Source organism: Mixophyes fleayi, chromosome 10 (genome assembly GCF_038048845.1).
Source record: "Mixophyes fleayi isolate aMixFle1 chromosome 10, aMixFle1.hap1, whole genome shotgun sequence".
Classification (NCBI taxonomy): Eukaryota; Metazoa; Chordata; class Amphibia; order Anura; family Limnodynastidae; genus Mixophyes; species Mixophyes fleayi.
In genome coordinates, this window is record NC_134411.1 from 3,566,587 (window position 1) to 3,588,888 (window position 22,302).

Here is a 22,302-nt window from a genome sequence, read left to right on the forward strand (position 1 = left end):
AAATATTTCATAATCCAGTTAATCAATCACTCATATTGTTCTGGGGGTTGCATTGAATTTTCTGTATGAGGTATACAGTCCACACATATGGGGGGAAGCCAATTATCCGCCAAGTTCCTCATAACATCGCGGCCGTGAGAGTTTTACAGAATTTGTTTCCGCACCCCATAGAGGTGCAAGGAAAAATTAGATTTTACTGTACTAACAGTAAAAATGTGCAACTGCAATGTTCCTCAGAACATCGTAGCTAATTCAATTCCCCCCATAAAATCTAAAGGGAAAAAATGACCACGCTAAATGTATCTCATTGAAGAGTAAAATAACTGGAAATAAAAATAAAATGTTGCAGAAGCTAGCATATAAAAACAGAATAACACTTAATTTAATCTCGCAAAAACATAGCAAGGATTGCTCTCTTAGAAAACCAATTGATATGCTCTTAAATGGTAAACTAAGTACAATTGTAAATACATATATGAATCAAATACATAAACCAGTCACTAGTGGTATCAAATAGATCGCTGGGCAAACGTGCCACTGAGTGGTAGTTAACAAGCTCTCTAATTATCTAGTCTTATGGCACAATACAACAGATGCCAAAGCATTTATTCATCCAAGATAACCGATTTTGATTGGAATGCACTAGTTTCATACAGCAGAACAGGTACGTAGGATAAAAATCTTATTAAGGATGCCATACAGAATAAAATGAACAAAAACTTACGTTTCTTGTAATCCTTCAGCCTTTAGTTGGGTAGATGGTAGGAACCTGTTGTTAGGGCTAACAGCAAATGTCATAAACTTGTTGAACAGGCAGAAGAGGTCTTCACCTATAGCAGCCACCTTTCCCATAGAGTTGAACACGCTTACAGGTACTCAGATGCCCCCAGGTCTTAAATTCAGAGTAGTACAAGCTTATATATTTACCATAGTGCAGGCAAGGGCCTGATGGCAGAAGATAGCATAGTCCAGAAATGGCTGAGGTCAAAGGGCAAAAGCAGGCAGCAGTGAGGTCCAGGCAGGGGTCAGGGCTGGCAGAAAAAACATATCCGGAGAACAGGCAGAGGTCAGGGTCACGAGCAATCAGACAGAGTCCAGTAAGCAAGCCAAGGGTCATACACAGAATAGTCAATCCAAATAATACAGGGGCAGAATACAGAGCAGGTCAGCAGCAGGAACGGAGTGCTATAACCAGCATGCAGGCTAACCCCTCCCTGCCTTAAATACAAATAAGAGCCAATAGAACCTGGAGGATCAGATGAGGACAATCAGCCCCAACTGGAGACTAATTGCTCCTAGATTGCGCATGTCCCCGGCTGCCCAGCTAGCCGGGTCGAGGCGGTATGTGCAGAGCGTCCCTGCCGTTGACATGGTGATGGCCAAGACGCGTCTGAGAGTTCAGAGTGAGTCGTGGTGGTGCCGAGCCTCCGTGGCTCAAAACACCTGTATAAAATAAATCAGTGCTGTGGGCAAAGTTCGCTCACAATGGGAGTCGACTGCCCCTGCAAGTCAGCAGATAGATTATTTAGGCTACCGCAGGTAAGTACAAAGTGTTATGTGGATGATCCTTGGAATTCTTTAGCCTTTAATTTGGCAGATGGTAGGAATTCCAATAGTACAAATCAGTGCTGTAAGTAAAGTTCACTCACAAACAAAGCCATCTTCCCCTGCAGTTCTGAAGATGGATTTATTAGGCTGCTGCTTGTAAATATATAAGATTTTTGCAGATCTATAATAATGAGCAGCCGATACTGTCAGTTCCCACACAGGAATGCCGCACTTCCAATCCCCAGCTGCATTGGTACCTTTAGTTGGTAATAAGTAATGGATATAGCAGCCACACAGAGTGTACATAATAAAGGACAGATGTTAGTACTCCGTGTTGAATATTAAAAAAGTCACACAGCTCCATAAGATAAAAATAATTATTTCATAAATATTTGAGAGCAATCCAATATGAATCTTAACGCATTTCTCCGTTCAAACTACAGTTCCTTCAGAAGGCATATTGCAGCTAGTTTCTTCTGCTAATCATTTAAAGGCCCAACAGCCTATCATTTTAAAATGCTCATTAGCCCACATTTGTTTTAAATAGCAACAAAAACTAATATGTACATATGTAAATGTTAATACATATACGTACATAAATAAAATCCATTATATATTATATGCTGGCTTCAAATAACACAACTTTCAGTACCTTTGTATGGTCACAAAATAAAGTGACCCAAATTTGAAATACAAAATTAAATGTTTTCTGGTCTGACATGTTACAGGGGTAATGTGTTCAATCTAAGGAGCGCAAAGGTTACATTACTGTAGATTTTAAATTTAAGAAAAGAATTAAGATACATATGCAAAGTTTTTTACAACTCAAATGGTTACAGAATCAACACTGATAGGGTGTTACATTAACTATCAAAATATGTAACAGTATTTAGTAGTGTTTCAAAAATATATACATATAAATGTATAGGATAGTATATGTAAGGGTAGTTGTAAAAAAAAAAATTTAAATCCTCTATTCATGAACTTGTAATAATATATTATATAGAGCTATTATAGATATATTTAAATTAAAAGTATAGACTAAAAAAATAATTTCAACAGTAATAAATATTTTTTTTTTATAAATTATTAATAAAAAGGCTAATTATACATAATCAAATAAAAAATTTTTTTAATAAAAAATAAAACATTATGTCTGTAAAAACAAATAATACAAACATACAGAGAACCAATCAGATGCAGTAAAAAAAATCTAGTTCAATGGTTTCATTTAAGTCCTCTGGATGCATCATCCTTAGACAATGCATAGTCTACGGTAGTGGTCTCCTCCTCTGGGGGTAGGTGGGATAAATTCAATCCCAATAAACTGAATATCTTTAGGATCGCTAGCATGTTTCTCATAGAGGTGTCAGGAAACACAATGATTTTGAACACCCTTCAGAATATTTCTCCTATGTTCTAGGAAACGAATCTTAAGTAATCTCGTTGTCCTACCTACAAACTGTAATTGACAAGAACATTGTAATAGATAGATTACATAGTTTGTTCCGCAATTTATAAAAGATTTAATAGGAAAAGAGGATTTTGTCATATTAGATTTAAATGTAACTGTTTTATGTTGGATGTACTTAAAAGTGACACAACTGGATCTGTTGCACCTAAAACAGCCCTTTAATTGTGTTAACAAAAAATCTTTGCATACATGAAAAGCTGATTTTGTACCATTTCTATTCAAGAGACCTGTAAATAATATATTTTTCATCAACATCAATATTTATTTATATAGCACTATCAAAATCTGTAGTGCTTTACAAATGGAAACAAACATTAATAAAACAATACTGGGTAATACTTACAGACAGAGAGGTAAGAGGTTTAAGGCTGTTTGCCTTTTTGAAAACAACCAAATGCTGCAAGTCAGAATTAGACTTAAGAACCGGGTCTATTAAATGGTGGGTGATAAAAGAGAAAGATTTCCTTGAATTATTTGGATTTGTTTGTATCGTCTCTATTCTCTCCTCCCCTTCTTCTACAACCTGTCCTCTCAATCCTGTCCCCTCCAAGTTCCTCCACTACTTCTCTTCCAATGCCTGTTGTCAACCTGATCTCTTCAACCTCTCTCTCTCCACTGGTATCTTCCCCTCTGTCCTCAAGCATGTTCTCATTTCCCCTATTTTCAAGAAACTTTCTCTTTACCCACCCTCTCTCTCTCCAACTATTGACCCGTATCTCTGCTTCCCTTTGCTTCTAAAATTCTCAAACTACTTGTCTTCAATCGTCTGACCCACTTTCTCTGTTCCCACTCTCTTTTTGACCCTCTCCAGTCTGGCTTCTGTCCACTTCACTCAAACTGCCCTCAGTAAAGTAAAAAATTACTTACTCTCAGCTAAGTCCAAAGGTCAATTCTTCTCTTACTCCTTGACCTGTCTGCTGCTTTTGACACTGTTGATTATTCACTTTTTACCACCACTCTTTACTCCCTAGGTCTTTGCAAAACAGCTCTCTCCTGGATTGCCTCCTACCACTCTGGTCACTCTTTTATCATGTCTGCTTCTGACTCTTCCTCCCCCCTCTTCCCCTTTCTATTGGAGTCCCACAAGGCTCTGTCATTGGCCCTCTGCTTTCCACTCTCTACATCACCTCTCTCCGTGAACTCATTTAATCATTTGTCCTCTAATACCATCTCTATGCTGATGACAAGCAAATATATCTTTCCTCCCCTGACCTTTCTCCCACCTTCCTAACCCAGGTATCTAGCTGTCTCTCTGCTGTAACTACCTGTATTTTGCAGCGATTGATGAAACTTAACATTTCCAAATCCTAGCTCATAATCTTTCCTCCTGTTAATGTTGCTATCCCTTCCAATATTTCCCTCTTGGTTGACAACATCTCTCTTTCTCCTGTCACCCAAGCCCGCTGCCTTGGAGTCACCCTTGACTCAGCCCTCAGCTTTACCACTCATATCCAGTCCCTCACCAAATCCTGTCACTTCCTTCTCCGTAACATCATGAAAATCTTCCTCTCCCACCACACCTCTTTCGATACTCCTGCGCAAATCCCTTCATTGCCTCCCTATCCATTTCAGAATTCAGATCTCACTTACAAAGCCCTTACCAACATTTCTACCCCTTACATCTCTGACCTTGTCTCGAGGTGGGGTAGACATACCTAGCAAGCTACTCCGCTCTGCCTTTGAGCCTCCGCCTCAACTCACCTCTTATTACCTCCTCCCATGCTCGCCTCTAACACTTCTGCTGTGCTGCCCCTAATCTTTGTAATTCGCTGCCCCGTCTCACTTGATTCTCCCCCAACCTTCAGTCCTTCAAACGCTCACTCAAAACTCACAGTTTCAAGCTCGTCTATCCTCTTAACCATTTTATCCACCACCTCCTCTTTCTCTCCTGCCATCTCCATTTTCTCCCAGCTGGTCCTACTGTCTCTCATCACCCCTCCTATAGAATATAAGCTCTTACAGGCAGGGTCCTCTACCTATTGTCCCACGTCTGTCTACTGTCTGACTCCCTTGTTCGTCCTGTCACGTCTTTTGCTGCACTCCGTGTGAGTCCCCATAGCATCACTCACACTCATCTGTGCTACTTATATGTATTACCTCATCTATTTGTTACTTGCTTCTGTATCCGGTGCTACGGAATCTGTGGTGCCTTATAAATAAATAATAATAATATGTTATAAATAATAATAATATGTTATGTTTAGCTGAAGGCTAATGATCTTTTAGTATTGAATTTAACAGAAGGCTATCTCTATCTAATTGTATAGTTTCAGACAGAGCCTCCTCAAGCATCCTATTAGGGGAGTTTTTCTCTCTAAACAAGGTTAGCAGCTCCTTGGCTTGTTCTATAAATTTATCATACATTGTATAGTTTCTCCAGATCTGGTATATTTTGCAGCCAACTTTTATAGTGGCTACTTTTGTAATCGAAATAATTATTAGTATCCTTGTGATAGAATATAGAATTATGAACAATTTTTACGGTTATATCCAAATAATTAATCAGTGACATGTGATATGTGCTAGTGAATGTGAGATTAAAAGAATTGTGATTAAGTTGCTCAATAAAGTGAATAATAGATTCTTCATCCCCATTCAAAATAAAAAAAAACAACAAATCAATATATCTCCCTGTCACAAGCTGCACCTCCACTGCTGGCCGCCCCTGCTCGCTTCTCTCTGCTCGGGCGTCCCGGTCGTCATGGTGACTTGGTCATCATGGTCACTTCCGCACTCTTCATCCGGATTGCCTAGGCAACAACCGGGACGCTTGTTTCTCCCTGCCTCCACGTCCGGCCAACTGTCATACAGCCAGGCGTGCGCGCAGTTCTGTATAGCTCAACCTCCAATGGCTGATTGGGGGATGTTGCATTAGCCACCTGCGCTGATTAGTACTACTGGGCATTCTGCATTTTCATTGGGCCCCATCACTATTTAAGGCAGTGAGGGCTTAGCCTCACTGCCGGTTATAGCTTTTTGTCTCTGGTTGACCTGCTCCTTTCTCCTGCTCCTGTGCTAGTTTGGATTGATTAATTGCATACGACCCCTGATTGGCTTACTGGACTTTGTTGGATTGCCTGTAACCCTGACTTTTGCCTGTTTTCCGGATACGTTGGTTTCTGCTGGCCCCGACCTTTTCCCGAACTTCACTCTGTTGCCTACTGTTGTCCCTCTGACCTCAGCCTGTTTCTGGACTCAGCTACCTTCTACCATGATGCATGATGCTGTTTCATTTTGGACATCAGTTATTATTGTATGGATTGGTGTTCTATTATACACTTTATTATAAAGACGCATGGTTTTTTTGTATTGTTTACATCTTATAATTGTGTACACTGCTATATTCCCGGCTCCTGGGGGCACCTTAGATTTATCTTTGGTGTATTATATCCAAGTTCCTAAGATATGTCATCTCTCCTAGTGGCTTTTCTATGGATCCCAGTAAAGTCCAGGCAGTTCTTGATTGGATACGGCCTACTCATCTGAAAGCCATTCAGAGATTTTTAAAATTCGCTAACTATTACAGGCGATACTTCCATTCATTCTCAGATTTAGTGGCTCCCATTACAACCCTTAACCGCAAAAGGGCCGATACTGCTAATTGGTCTCTTGCAGCTTTGGCTTCCTTCAATGCTCTCAAGAATACCTTCATCTCCGTGCGCGTCCTCAGACATCCTAACCCAGATCTGCCGTTCATAATCGAAGTAGACACTTCTGATGTTTTGGCTGGTGTTGACCTCTCGCAGAAAGATCCCTACGACCACAGACTGTACCCCTGTGCATTTTTCTCCGGAAAGTTCTCATCTGCAGAAATCCACTACGATATCGGTAATTGGGAGTTGTTGGCAGTCAAGTGGGCATTTGAGGAATGGAGGCACTGGCTTGAGGGAGCAAACAATTTAATTACGGTATACACAGATCACAAGAATTTACAGTATATCCAATCTGTGAAAACTTTAAATTCTAGACAGGCCCAGGTCCTCTTCATCACTCGCTTCAAATTTATTATTACATTCTGACCAGGGTCCAAAAACACCAAAGCAGATGCCTTGTCTCGCAGCTTCATCGCCTCGCATCCTCCTCTTGCAGAACCTGCCTCTAATATCCCTGAGTCTGACATTGTCCTTGGCCTGACTCATGGTCTTTGTACGATTCTTCATGAGCTCCAACATTTGGCACCTCTGGCGACCCCCGTGGGCAAGTTGTTTGTACCAGATCATCAAAGAAAAACAGTTCTCACAGAATGTCATGACAATAAAACCTCGGGTCACCCTGGAGTATCCAAGACTATGGAACTTCTGTCTCATTCTATTTGGTGGCCTTTGTTGTCTACTTATACCAGGGAATTCGTCCTGTCCTGTGAAACTTGTGCCAAGAATAAGTCTTCTCGTAGCCTTCCTGCTGGTCCCCTCATGCCTCTGCCTGTTCCAGTAAAACCTCGGACACACATATCCATGGACTTCCTTGTGGAAATGCATCGCTCATCCAGCTTTAACACCATCTGGGTGATCGTGTATCGATTTAGTAAGATGGCCCACTTCATTCCACTTACAGGATTGCCATGTGCCAAAACATTGGCTTCCTTGTTTATCCAGCATGTTTTCAGGCTCCATGGACTTCCCATCAACATAGTTTCTGATCGTGGCTCCCAATTTGTCTCCATCTTCTGGAAAGCTTTTTCCACCAGGCTGGGAATCAAACTCTGTTTGTCTTCAGGATATCATCCTCAGTCCAATGGAAAAACTGAAAGGATCAACCAATCCCTTGAGCAATTTCTTCACTTGTATGTGACCAAATGCCATAATGACTGGGCCACTCTGCTTCCATGGGCAGAATTTGCCTACAACAACTCATGCCACTCTTCCACTCTTGTGTCTCCATTTTTCTGTAACCTTGGGTTTCATCCTCGGTGCAACTCTTTGTCTGCTCTGGAATCTTCAAATAGACCAAGGTCTCATCACTCCACTGCTCATCTCTTCTGGATATGGAAAAAGGTTCATATTACTCTCAAGCAGGCCTTGTTCAAGTCTAAACATTATGCTGATCTGCATCGCGGACTGTGCCCTTTTAAAGTCGGTGATAAAGTCTGGTTGTCCACACGCGACATCAGACTCAAGCAGCCCTGCAAGAAGTTAGATCCCAGATTCATTGGACCCTTTGTCATTACTAGACAGATTAACCCTGTGGCTTTCATACTGAATCTTCCTCCTTTACTCAAGATTCCGAATACCTTCCATTGCTCTCTACTCAAAGCTGTTACATGGTCTCATAAATTCAGGCCACATCAAGCCCATAGGCCTCATCCCGTCTCAGTCAAGGGACACCAAGAATTCATTATCGAAAAAATCCTCGACTTTTTGGTCCACTGGAAGGGCTATGGCCCGAAGGAACGTTCTTGGGTGCCACAAAGACATCTACATGCTGACAAACTTCTTAAAGACATCTTTAGGAAATTCCCTGGGAAACCAGGATGTCGGGGTGCCTCGACCCCTCCTCAAGGGGGGGTACTATCATGAGCCGCGGCTCTAGTGCTGGCCGACCGCGGCTCGCTTATCTCTGCTAGGGCATTCTGGCCATCACCATGATGACCAGGACATCACTTCCGCCCTCTTCGGCCCAGTTGCCTAGGCAACAACCAGGACGCTTGTTTCTCCCTGCCGCTGCGTCCGGCCAACCGTCAAACAGCCGGGCGGGAGCGAGCAGGTCTGTATAGCTCAGCCTCCTATGGCTGATTGGATGGTGTTGTATTAGCCACCTGGGCTGATTAGTACTGCTGGGCACTCTGCATTTTCATTGGGCCACATCACTAGTTAAGGCAGTGAGGGCTTAGCCTCACTGCCGGTTATAGCTTTCTGTCACTGGTTGCTGACCTGCTCCTTTCTCCTGTTCCTGTGCTATTTTGGATTGATTCTTTGCGTATGACCCCTGGCTTGCTTACTGGACTTTGTTGGATTGCCTGTGACCCTGACCTCTGCCTGGTTTCCGAATACGTTACTTTCTGACGGCCCTGACCTTTGCCTGGACTTCACTCTGCTGCTGCCCTTCTGACCTCGGCCTGTTTCTGGACCCCGCTACCTTCTACCATCAGGCAGTAATATTATAAACTTGTACTACTCTGAGTTAAGACCAGGGGGCATCTGAGTACCTGTGAGCGCGTTCTGCTCTACGGGAAAGGCGGCTGCTATATGTGAAGACCTCTCCTGCCTGTCCTACAAGTTTATGATAATTTGTGTCAGCCCTAACACTCCCATAGAGTATTAGGTTCACTTTAAAGTCCCAAATAATATGTATAATATATATAAGTAAGTATGCCCATATACAGATTAGCAAAGCTCAGAGTGAACTTGGTCCCTATTACCGTGCCAAGTACCTGAAGATAAAATACTTTATCAAATAAAAAATAATTTGCTCATAAGAATAAAAGTAATATCCTGTAGGATAAACAATCGCTGTTGTTCTGTGATATGACTCTCCAGAGAGAAAATAGTATGTGGGATGTAGGTGTAAAGAGCAGACACTTTGTACTTACAACCGGTAGCCTAAATAATCCATCTGCTAATTTGCAGGGGCAGTCGGCTCCGATTGTCAGCGAACTTTGCCTACGGCCCTAGTTTGTATTATTGGGATTTCTGCCTTCTGCCCAACTAAAGGTTAAAGGATTCCAATGATTATGAGTTTCTGTTCATTATATTCTGTAGGACACTCTTAATAAGATTCCTATTTTACATTCTACGCACTTGTTCTGCTCTGTGGAAGTAGTGTATGCCAACCAAAATCTATTTTCTTGGGTCAATATATGCTTTGGGACCTGCTGTATTGTTCATAAGACTATAGATAAATAGAAATCTTGTTAACTATCACTCCAATGATCTATTTGATACCATCAGTGATTTATTTATTTTTTTCCCACATCATTATCATCAGCAGCTATTTATATAATGCCATGAATTCCGCAGAGCTGTACAGAGAACTCACATCAGTCCCTGCCCCATTGGAGCTTACAGTCTAAATTTGATAACATGCACACAGACAGAGAGAAAGACTAGGGTCAATTTGATAGCAGCCAATTAACCTATGTTTTTGGAGTGTTGGAGGAAACCGGAGCACCCAACGAAAACCCACACAAACACGGGCAGAACATACAAACTCCACACAGATAAGGCCATGTTTGGGAATCGACCTCATGACCCCAGTGCTGTGAGGCAGAAGTGCTAACCACTAAGCCACCATGCTGCCCTGCCCCAACACTTCTCAGGGAACACATCTATCCTGGGGCCAAGGCTGCTTTGCAATGCACTGTAGATGAGGTGGCAGAACAGTGGCCTAGTGGTTAGCACTTGTGCTTCGCAGCACTGGTGTCATGAGTTCAATTCCCAACCATGGCCTTATCTGTGTGGAATTTGTATGTTCTCCCTGTGTTTGCGTGGGTTTCCTCTGGGTGCTCCGGTTTCCTCCCACACTCCAAAAACATACTGGTAGGTTAATTGGCTGCTATCAAAAATTGACCCTAGTCTCTCCCTCACTGTCTGTATGTATATGTATATGTCTATGTGTGTGTGTGTGTGTGTGTGTGTGTGTGTGTCTATATTAGAGAATTTAGACTGTAAGCTCCAATGGGGCAGGGACTGATGTGAATGAGTTCTCTGTACAGCGCTGCGGAGTTAGTGGCGCTATATAAATAAATGATGATGAAGTGCTAACCACTAAACCATACATATATGTATGGTTGTATTTATTTAACCATTTAACAGCATATTAATTGGTTTTCTATGAGAATAATCCTTGCTATGTTTTATGAGTTTTTATTATGTTTTTATATGCTGGCATCTTTTATTTTTATTTATTTTATATTTCAACGTGGCCATTTTTTTCCTTTGTACTTTTGTAATTGAGAGATTGCAATTTCCCTCATTGTACCTCATTGTTCTGTACCTCACAGATTTGCTTATTTAATATTAAGGACACTATACTTATCGCTAGAGTTTGGTCTGTTTTACACATAAAGGCCTGATTCATTAAGCAAAGAAGGGCAAAACCATGTTGCATTAGAGAGGGAGGTAAATTTAAAACGCGATGGCAGATTTATAATTGGGATAAGGCATGTGCTAGATCAACTTTAAATTTTAGTGTAAGCATAAAGCTAGCAAGTATTTGTGTGCTACATGAAAAAACTGCCAGTATTTATCTTATGTGCAAAATAATAAACTAATTTGCACCCCTTGCATTGTAACATGGTTTTGTCCAGGAGAAAACTTACTCATTTTTTTTGCCTTACTTCCTCCTAATGAATCAGGCCCAAAGTCTCTTTATAAAGAATGGAAAGATGGAGAAGTCTTTCCTAGAGATTGATTGTGTGTTGTGCTGCCTTTGGGAGGAGAGTGGGTGGAGGTGGGCCCTTACCCTCAATGGCTAATGCAAAAAGGTATTCTCCCTAGCGCAGATGATGTAAGGGTTGCAGAGGTAGGTAATATTCAAATCTGTCACATAGTCCTGCTTGGTATAATATTCAAATCTGTCACATAGTCCTGATTGGTATAATATTCAAATCTGTCACATAGTCCTGCTTGGTATAATATTCAAATCTGTCACATAGTCCTGCTTGGTATAATATTATTCAAATGTGTCACATAGTCCTGCTTGGTATAATATTCAAATCTGTCACATAGTCCTGCTTGGTATAATATTCAAATCTGTCACATAGTCCTGCTTGGTATAATATTCAAATATGTCACATAGTCCTGCTTGGTATAGTACACGCAGATTTTTTGAATATTATACCAAGCAGGATTATGTGACAGATTTGAATATTATACCAAGCAGGACTATGTGACAGATTTGAATATTATACCAAGCAGGACTATGTGACAGATTTGAGAGACTGCAGTCTTTTCACTGTTCTTGTTTATTGGCACAGTATTTACACTGAAGATATTATGCTGCCTTACGATACATCATTGCTTGACTTCATCAATTCCGGTTACATCTTGTATGTTCATCTGGTTTGATACTTATGGTCCAGACCTGATATTGACGTTGTCCATACTTTATTTTATCAATACTGTGAATAAATATTGTTTGTACCACATTTGTGTTTAAACGCCTTGCACTTACCTCTGCAACCCCTACATCATCTGCGCCAGGGAGAATAACTTTTTTCATTAGCCAAAGTTTCTTTATAATCATTAGATAGGTCCTTATAACTGGCTGCAAAAATGCGATTATGAGTCCTGCTAATCTCTTTCCCTTCTACAGGCTCTGAAACAGTACTGAGAGGGAAAAGGGAAAAAGGAAAACAAATTAAACTAACTCCGTAAAAGACGCCCCTACCTAGGAGTACTGATCCGGAATTGACATCAGGTACTCGGGACACATTGCTTAATGAGGCAGAGGGTGTGCGTATTTTCTGAATTTCCTCTTCCTTAGACAAAATATCAGCTTTCTGTGAATTTAGGATCTAATGGTAGAAAAGAACGACCCAGGGAAGAACCCCTGTTCTCGGTGGGCAGGCATATTTATAATAATAAATAAACCTCTCGCTACACCCACAATTGACTTTACTCAGCTTTGAAGATAGAGAAAAAAAGACAACAAAAGAAAGGAGGAGTCACACAATATACACCCTATACCGGAGGGTCAACTTTTGTTACTCTACTTAGCTGTTTAAGGGTTAATCCATTTGTGAGTGCAGCCATGCAGTCTGAAGAGGAAATAGCATGTTATACCCCTTTATCTGACCACTGTCAATCCTACTCACTGACTTCATGTATACTGTCATGATATTCATACAAAATACTTAGATCAAGTGCATGCAACAAAAATACAGACAAATATAGGTATGTTTGGAAAAAAAGAAGTATACAATACATATATATATATATATATATATATATATATATATATATATATATATATATATTCTAAACAGATTGATAAACACGATGAAGTCTAATGGACATAGCAGATACCCAGTTCACACATCAATCCATGCATGCTACCCTCATATATCAGATTTTACACAGAACAATAAAGTCCATCAGTATTGATAATAGATAAACTCCTCAAACCTTTTGAACAGCTCATAACTATGAATGGACTACAGTTGACTTAAACACATTCATTTCTAAATAGGAGTGGTCTTGGCTTGTACCTCTCATAACAATTTCACTGCGCCGAGTCTGTGAGCATTATTGGCACTGTCTAGGTCCATTTTATATTTTCTGGGCATTTTATCAATTTGTTTTTAAAGTGACACTTTTCGGCCTCATGTAGGGTATGGAGGAAAGCAAAAAAAGAAGCAAATTTCTACCCTGGTGAAACTATGCTGCAGTGCAAATTACATTTGTTTTATGCAGGCAGGGAAAATACTGGCTGCTTTTGCATGTAGCGCGCAAATACTGGACAGCTTTATTTTCACACTACAATTTAGAGTTGAGTTAGGAGACGCCCCCCCCAACTCTAAATCTGTCCGTACATTTTAAATTTGTTCCCCTACAGTGCAACATTTTGCTAAGGTGTAAATTTGCTCCTTTTTTTTTTGCTTTGCTCCTAATGCTAATTGAGGCCCTTTATTCCATCTGTGAATGACATTTGCCTTCACAATACATCTCCATGTGTTATAGTCATTACAAGCAATACCCAGGATTAGGCACTGAGGGCTAAATTTACTAAACTGCGGGTTTAAAAAAGTGGAGATGCTGCCTATAGCAACCAATCAGATTCTAGCTGTCATTTATTTAGTACATTCTGCAAAATGACAGCTAGAATCTGATTGGTTGCTATAGGCAACATCTCCACTTTTTCAAACCCGCAGTTTAGTAAATATACCCCTGAGAATCTAGAACTCACATGGCCTGATATAGAGTTCATTTGCTCCACAAACAAAGCGACTTTCTTGAACGCACTGTGCATTAAAACAACCTGCGTCCTTATTTTTAGTTGTCTGTATCTTGTACTTACGGCCCCTTGTGCTTGGAGAGGCAGGTCAGGAACCTTCCTTGTAGAATCAGTACAGTAAGGGCGTGTAGATGCAAGTGAACCATACCCTTTAGAGATGTGTCCGATTTTGACTTACTCTAATATTTACTGTATGCATTTTAGGAGGCGTATTATTGCATTTCCCATAGACGGGGTTCAAGTTTGATGATGATCATGATGGACACATTTGGCTTGAGATCTATCTATAGGCTGGAATTAAAGTTGCATATATCCTAAGATACAGCCACAAAAAACTTAAGTGCCTACGCCAAAGTCAAAATCTTATCAACTCTAAGGGGCGTATTCAATTGTGAGCGTTAATCGCTGAAAAACGAGCGCTCGAAAAATATTACCGTTTATACGGTAATATTGCGCGCGAAAAGCGTTAATACGGTAGTTTACTCGCGGAATTTCAGCTCGCAGCTCAGGGAGCAGCGAGCTGAAATTCCGCGAGTAATTACCGTATTAACGCTAAGATTTTTCGAGCGCTCGTTTGTTAGCGTTAACGCTAACAATCGAATACGCCCCTAAATGAGGCCCATAATGTTTATTTACCCAAAATTCAGACTTGGTAAGTCCAAGATTAAAATAAGGAATTGGGAATGTAGAGGTTTTACACCCACAAGGTAGCATATAAATCCTGGCGTGAATAATTCATATTATATGGGAGTCCTGGTTGTCTGTTTCAGATATTTGGAGGTCTACTTAAGGCATTCCATGTAAGTCCTGAACCCCCTCACTGTACAGTAACTAAATGACCTGTTTATGGTTTCTAAAGGGATCACAGTGGGCGCAGTAGCTGAGTTGGCATTACCTGACCCATGGCTCAGCCCTGTGTAATGACAATGCTAAGCAGAGAACACACAAGTATCTTAGTATCTTGATGTGATATTTCTTTGCCTCTCCTAATGGCAATACATTTATAATATGGGCAAACCATACAGAAACATACCAGTTGTACCAGTCACATAATGATGCATAATAAAGGAGGGAGTACTATGACTTATGCCCTGTGGGGTATTTATAGTAATATACAGCATTCTCCTCTGTTATTAGGAGATATAGGGCCTGAGTCATTAAGGAGAGCAAGGCAAAAAAAAGGTGTACATTCAGGGGCGCACGCAGGATTTTTAAGGGGGGGTTTCCCCCCCCCCCAAAAAAAAAACAAACATAGAGAGAGCAGCAGCTCCATTTCGGTGACACTGCACTGATCAGCAGCCGTGGCGCTGTCAAAGAAGCGTCCGCGGCATTGCTGTATTGTACAGTGCCGCTATGTAGGGACACTGTTCTTCGCGGAGGGGAAGGGTTTCTGGAGAACCCCCCCCCCCTGCATGTGCCCCTGACATTTTCTCCCGGACAAATCATGTTACAATGCAAGGGGTGCAAATTAGTTTATTATTTTGCACGTAAGTTAAATACTGGCTGTTTTTTTATCTACAACACAAATACTTGATAGCTTTATTTTTACATTGAAATTTAAAGTTGATCTAGAACATGCCCTACCCCAACTATAAATCTGTCCCCACATTTTAAATATACCTCCTCCTTCAAAGCAACATGGCTTTGCCAAGGTGCAAAGTTACTTCTTTTTTTGCTTTGCTCTCCTTAATGACTCAGGCCCATAATGCTTCTACCTCTAGTATATCCCCTACTTGCTGCAGATGTACTGAGAATATAGTACACCACATGTTATAACTGCCACTAACAACAACCTGATTCTGATAAGTTTTGTGCAGATAAGGCTTTATAGCGAGAGCTATATAAAAATACAACGGAAGCAACTTCCAGATTCTATGTGTATTCATATGAAACCAATCGCATTATTGTTTGGAACCCTCAGCTGCAGTCCACACAAGCATTCTCTCTCACCAACACAAAGTTGTCCAGGACATCCTCCTGTACACAGCTGTTTTCCAGAAGGAATTTACTACGGTGTTTCATGAGAAGACTCTGCTGCAGAGCTTCATAGGGTTGCTCAAGCATCTGAAAGACCACTGCCCCTGTTACCAGATAGCCAAGGACAATGCCAAACAAAGCCAGCACAGTCTTCTTCTTCATGACGTTACTGGTCTCCTCTACCTGTTCCGCAACCACAACCTGGTCTCCTAGTAGTATAGACTCCTGGGATGAGCAGGAGAGTGGGTACAGAAAGCCTCCTGGAAGGTGTCCTATTGGAGTATGACAAGACACTGCAGAGGAAGAAAAACAAAAAGGCTTTTAGTATAAAAAATGAATATAAAAATTAAAATATGCAACAACATACAAAAAGTGACACAGAAGAACTTTGATCTCCGGTATTTAAGCAGTTATTGTGAACCATGTCTGCAACTATGCAGAATAGTTTATTTACTACAGTGCTAAAATGCAGTAACCCTTAACTGCCAATCAGAGACTTGCTTTTATATTATAACTTTCACAGTATCAAATAAAGCCAATTGCTGATTGGTTACATCATTTTTTGAACCTATATTAGTAAATTACATAATTTTTCTATACCCACATTTATGCAGCGTAAGGAAATAAAAGCTGCAAAAAGAACTACTGGGCTTATTAATTATATGGTCAAATATTATTGTTTCTTTAAATTGTTGCACACAAATAATCATATGGAACTGATTATTACCCCTAACAGATAATAAAAACAAATACCTTTAGCAGTCCAAACTGCAACGCCAGGGTTAAATGAGGGATGACATGTTTATAAGTTTAGTTATAAATCAGCTATTTAATAAAGCTTTGGATAAAAACGGTCCAAGTTTCACAAACAGCCTCACCGGTATTGATTTTTGGATATTTACAGGGGTAATAAAAATGGAAGCAATTATTAATATTGTTTAATTAACTTAAAATACAACGTAGTATGCATGCTTGCATATAATACAACACTCTCATTTTTAAAAGTTTGCTTATTTATTTTCCATTAACTATTGCTATTTTCTCGACAAATGTGCATTGCAAGATATTCAATTCTAATGCTATCATCAATATTGCAATTATAGCAATCTTTGTAAAACTGTAAGTTACGAATTGATCAGTAAGAACGAGATATATACGTGAAACAACATTATCAGACTATATATATAAAGACACCTATATACTGTATATATACACATTGCTCTCTATATATGCTGTAATATTAGCACAAACAAAACAAACAAGTAAAGAGAGAGTAAGCTTCTTGGGCAAGGGGACTTGAGTATAGTCACTTACCAGGACGGAATATGGTGTTGGCATCAGTTAACACAGGTATGTAAAAATATATATACAGTGACAGACATATACACACCACACACTCAGACAGGTATGAACCCTGAAAAGCTGGGCCTGCAGCTCACCCTGTGCTTCTGATGCCCAAAAGGAGAGTGATACCCACACTGAATACTCCCTCCTATCGACACACTGCATGGGCGTGGAAAGAGGGAGTGAATGAGAGCCAGAGGGAGTGAAACACAGATCTCTTCATCGAACCAGATGGCAGAAGAAGATGATGATAGAGGAGGTTTGAGAAATAGAGACGATAGCAGTGAGTGAGATAGATGGAAACATAGATAAAAAAAAATAAAGATGGAAAGAGAAGATGGTGAGAAAGCAGAGAGATAGAAACTAACAGAGGGAGAAATGAGACAGAGAGATGATAAGGCTGTAAAGGTACACAACATCATTTATGCAAAGACCATAAGTTAACCACTATTTTGCCAATGCTCAACCAATGTAAACTTACCAGTAACTGGTCCTGCAGATCTTCACGTAACGCTTATTTTGCACGTGCACTGAAGGGCCTTGTTTAGCTCTTCCAGCACTATGCAGGAACATTATTTAACTCACTATCATAGCCATTTAAAGTCACCTTAAGTCACCTCCTGTTATACCAGAAAATGTTTCCATCCCACTGTTGTATGTAGACCTTAACCCTTTCCCTGTGGGGCATATAAGACAATAGTTTTTAACTCCTGCCTCCACATCCCTCAGGATTTCGTTTCTGCCCTGGCTCCTGCTTAACCCATCCCCTGCCTGCCATGCATTAATGAACCACTCCCCTGACAAATCATGCACAAACACCACTTGGTCCCTCTAGCGATCTCCTAACCCTTTTTGCTTTTGGAGCCACATCGCATCATCTAATGTGACAACACTGCCAAGCATTACCCACTTGCCTGCTAGAGCCATACAGCAATGCATAATAACCCCACCCGCCTTGCCAAAATACAGGGGAGCATCCTGCTGCTAGAGACCTGCAGTGTTACTTAACCCCTCCCACTATATCAGCTCATCCCTGGCAGTAAGGGGGTTAACATTCCACTCTACCCTCTGTCAGCACACACATAAAGGATGATGACAATCAATAGAGATCACTAACAGTATTAGCTGCCACTTAACCTCAATACTTAACCCCTTCACAGGACAGGGATAGCCAAAAACATTGTGACAGTAGGTTATTCAGACTACAAGTGTCAGTAGAAGATGTTTTTATAATGCCATGTAGCATTATTATAGTACCACAATTGTCAATTATCATATGCTGCATTTTGTGACAGTCTCATAAAATATAGTTTCTATTTTCCGTCTGCTGCATTTGTTTCTGGTGCACATAATGGTTATTATGCTCAAGCATTTTGTGTAAATACATTTTGCACAACATACACACATAAGAAAGTCCCTGTGCACAACATACACACACAAGAAAGTCCCTGTGCACAACATACACACACAAGAAAGTCCCTGTGCTTTATATAAGCTATTTGAAGTGAAGGAGTGACAGTAATAATTATAATTAATGAATACTTCCCCCCAACTAATCCCATTTAAATGAGAACTGGGGATGACTATTCTCTGAATGAGCAGATTACAGAATAAATGACAGACTCATGGGATAAGAAATGTATATTGTCATCACATCATATATCATATTTATCATTGGATAAAGAGGAAAATAATAATAAACATAACGTGGGAGGACATGCGAAAATAACAGATGAGAACAAGTAAAAGGGAGAAAGTAAATCAATTACTGGACAGTAACCGTCACATACTGGAAGTCAGAGATATATGTACAGAGAGGAATAGGGTAAAATGAGATGTTGGGAAAGAAAGTCAGCGAGAAAAGTAATCAATTAGAGTGGTAACAGCTAGTAAAAGTGAGAGGAGGGTGAGAGAAGGAGTGACATAGAGGGTGAGAGAAAGAGGGACACAGTGGGTGAGAGAAGGAGTGACACAGTGAGTGAGAAAAAAAGGGAGACAGAGGGCGAGAGAAGGAGTGACATAGAGGGTGAGAGAAGGAGTGACACAGTGGGTGAGAGAAGGAGTGACACAGTGGGTGAGAAAAAAAGGGAGACAGAGGGCGAGAGAAGGAGTGACATAGAGGGTGAGAGAAGGAGTGACACAGAGGGTGAGAGAAGGAGTGACACAGTGGGTGAGAGAAAGAGGGACACAGAGGTCGAGAAAAGGAGTGACACAGAGGGTGAGAGAAAGAGGGACACAGTGGGTGAGAAAAAAAGGGAGACAGAGGGCGAGAGAAGGAGTGACATAGAGGGTGAGAGAAAGAGGGACACAGTGGGTGAGAGAAGGAGTGACACAGTGGGTGAGAGAAAGAGGGACACAGAGGTCGAGAAAAGGAGTGACACTGAGGGTGAGAGAAAGGGACACAGTGGGTGACAGAAGGAGTGACACAGAGAGTGAGAGAAAGAGGGACACAGTGGGTGAGAGAAGGAATGACACAGATGGAGAAAAAGGAGTGACACTGAGGGTAAGAGAAGTGACACATAGGGTAAGAGAAGTGACACATAGGGTAAGAGGAGTGACACATAGGGTAAGAGGAGTGACACATAGGGTGAGAGAAAGAGTGACACAGAGAGTGAGAGAAAGGGACACAGTGGTTGACAGAAGGAGTGACACAGAGAGTGAGAGAAAGAGGGACACAGTGGGTGAGAGAAGGAATGACACAGATGGAGAAAAAGGAGTGACACTGAGGGTAAGAGGAGTGACACATAGGGTAAGAGAAGTGACACATAGGGTAAGAGGAGTGACACATAGGGTGAGAGAAGGAGTGACACATAGGGTAAGAGAAGTGACACATAGGGTAAGAGGAGTGACACATAGGGTAAGAGAAGTGACACATAGGGTAAGAGGAGTGACACATAGGGTGAGAGAAGGAGTGACACAGAATGTGCCTCATTCTCACTTGCTCTGCTGTCTCCCTCTCAGGTTCAGCACTCTCTGCGATGATCTTTGCTATCTCTCTGTCACAGGGTCTGCATAGAAAGAGTGACCCAAAGCAAATTATATAATATCAGAGTGCTGAGAACAGCTTTAACCCATTTGCTGCCTCTGCAGAACATTACTTCACTTTTCATCTGAAAGATCTTCCTAGTACTTATAAACATCCATTTAATCGCTCAGTGGTCAGTGTTCTGCAAAACACATTAACCTCTCTTATTCTGAAGTCTGTCCTGCGATCATCTTCTGCCACAGCCTCTCCATATCATTTTAGTTCTATCTCTTTTCCATTTACAACTCAATTGAACGCTATTATAAAAGTGCGCTGCCAAACACTTTTTATACTAGAACCCAAAATCAACTCTCTCTGCCCACATTATAGTTGATCTACCCAGACAAGTACAGCTGCACATACTGCCCTCCTCAGCTATTACCTGGATAATAGAGAGTTAAACCACTTCCCTGCTCCATCAGCATTTGCAGGTAAATGATAACAATCAATAGCGATCAATAGCCATCTTATCAGCACATTGTGTCTGGGTACAGGGCAGGGTACTTTGGTATATACTGATATTTACACATGTAATAGCAGATCAATCAAAATAGATAGATATGAGATAGATATGATTTATATATGAGATAGATAGATATATAGATAGATAGATAGATAGATAGATAGATAGATAGATAGATAGATAGATAGATAGATATGGTATAGACATGAAATAGATATTAGATAGATATGATATAGATATTAGATAGCTAGATATAAGATAGATAGATATGATTTATATATGACATAGATATTAGATAGGTATTATATAGATATTAGATAGATAGATATGAGATAGATGGATAGATACGAGTTAGATATTAGATAGCTATGATATAGATATCAGATAGCTAGATATGAGATAGATAGATATGATTTATATATGACATAGATATTAGATAGGTATTATATAGATATTAGATAGATAGATATGAGAAAGATAGATATGATCTATATATGAGATAGATATTAGATAGGTATGAGATAGATATTTGATAGATAGATAGATAGATATTAGATAGCTATGATATAGATATCAGATAGCTAGATATAAGATAGATAGATATGATTTATATAGGAGATAGATATTAGATAGACAGATATGAGATAGATAGATAGATAGATAGATAGATAGATAGATAGATAGATAGATAGATAGATATGAAATAGATATGAAGTAGATATTATATAGATATCAGATAACTAGATATGAGATAGGTGGATAGATATGATATAGATATCACATAGATAGATTTGCGGCTGGTGGGGAGTCTGATAGGTCATGAGAGTTTATTCCATAGGTGGGGAGTGGCACAGAAGAAGACTTGGAGTCGGAAGTATGTGGTTATCAGTGGGAAGTTGAGGGTGCCAGTCATTTGCAGGGTGGGAAGGGCAGGAACAAATATAGAGTGAGATGAAGTCAGAAATGCAAGAGGGGAGTAGGTGAGGGTGAGTAGGTTTGAATTGGATTCTATAAGGAATGGGGAACCAGTAAAAGGATTGACAGAGCTGGGAGGCAGAAGAAGAGGAAAATCAGTTTTGCTATGGTGTTAAGGATGGATTGGAGTGGGGATATATGGGTGAGATGAGGGCCAGAGAAGTGTTGGTTGCAGTAGTTGAGGTGAGGAGGTGGGAGATGATGAGAAAGTGGATTTGGTAGCATCATGGGTGAGGAAGGATCTAATCCTCGCAGTGGGAAACAACAGGCTTTAGAGAGGGTCTGGATGTGTAGATAGAATGCGCGGGTGGAGTCAAGGATGACATCCAGGCAGTGGGAGGGACAGAGGGGAGTGTAGTGTTGTACATGGAGAGAGAGATGTGGGAATGTTTGAAAATCCTAGTGAGAGGGACGATGATGAACTCAGTTTTAGACATGTTGAGCTATAGGTAACAGTGGGTCATCAATGAGGAGATAGCAGGGGGACAGCTGGACACATGAGAAAGGAGAGGAGGAGAGATGTGGGAGGAGGAGATGTAGATTTCTGTGCCATCAGCATAGAAGTGTTATTGGTGGCCAAGGGCATTAATAGGTTTTCCAAAG

At 40.6% G+C, this 22,302-nt stretch overlaps 1 protein-coding gene across 3 annotated transcripts in view; it reads right to left on the minus strand.

Annotated features, from left to right (window-relative positions):
* KCNK4 (potassium two pore domain channel subfamily K member 4) overlaps window positions 1-18,177 on the minus strand; it is a 57,022-nt gene extending 38,845 nt beyond the window's left edge. Inside the window, exons 1-2 of one of the 3 annotated variants that reach the window (XM_075187656.1) lie at window positions 17,718-18,177; window positions 15,866-16,185 (exon numbers count right to left, since the gene is read on the minus strand). In XM_075187656.1, the coding sequence (XP_075043757.1) occupies window positions 15,866-16,054 (189 nt within the window). In that variant the 5' untranslated portion in view covers window positions 16,055-16,185; window positions 17,718-18,177. The other 2 variants (XM_075187658.1, XM_075187657.1) reach the window with 2 other exon arrangements.
* Window positions 18,178-22,302: the final 4,125 nt, after the last annotated feature.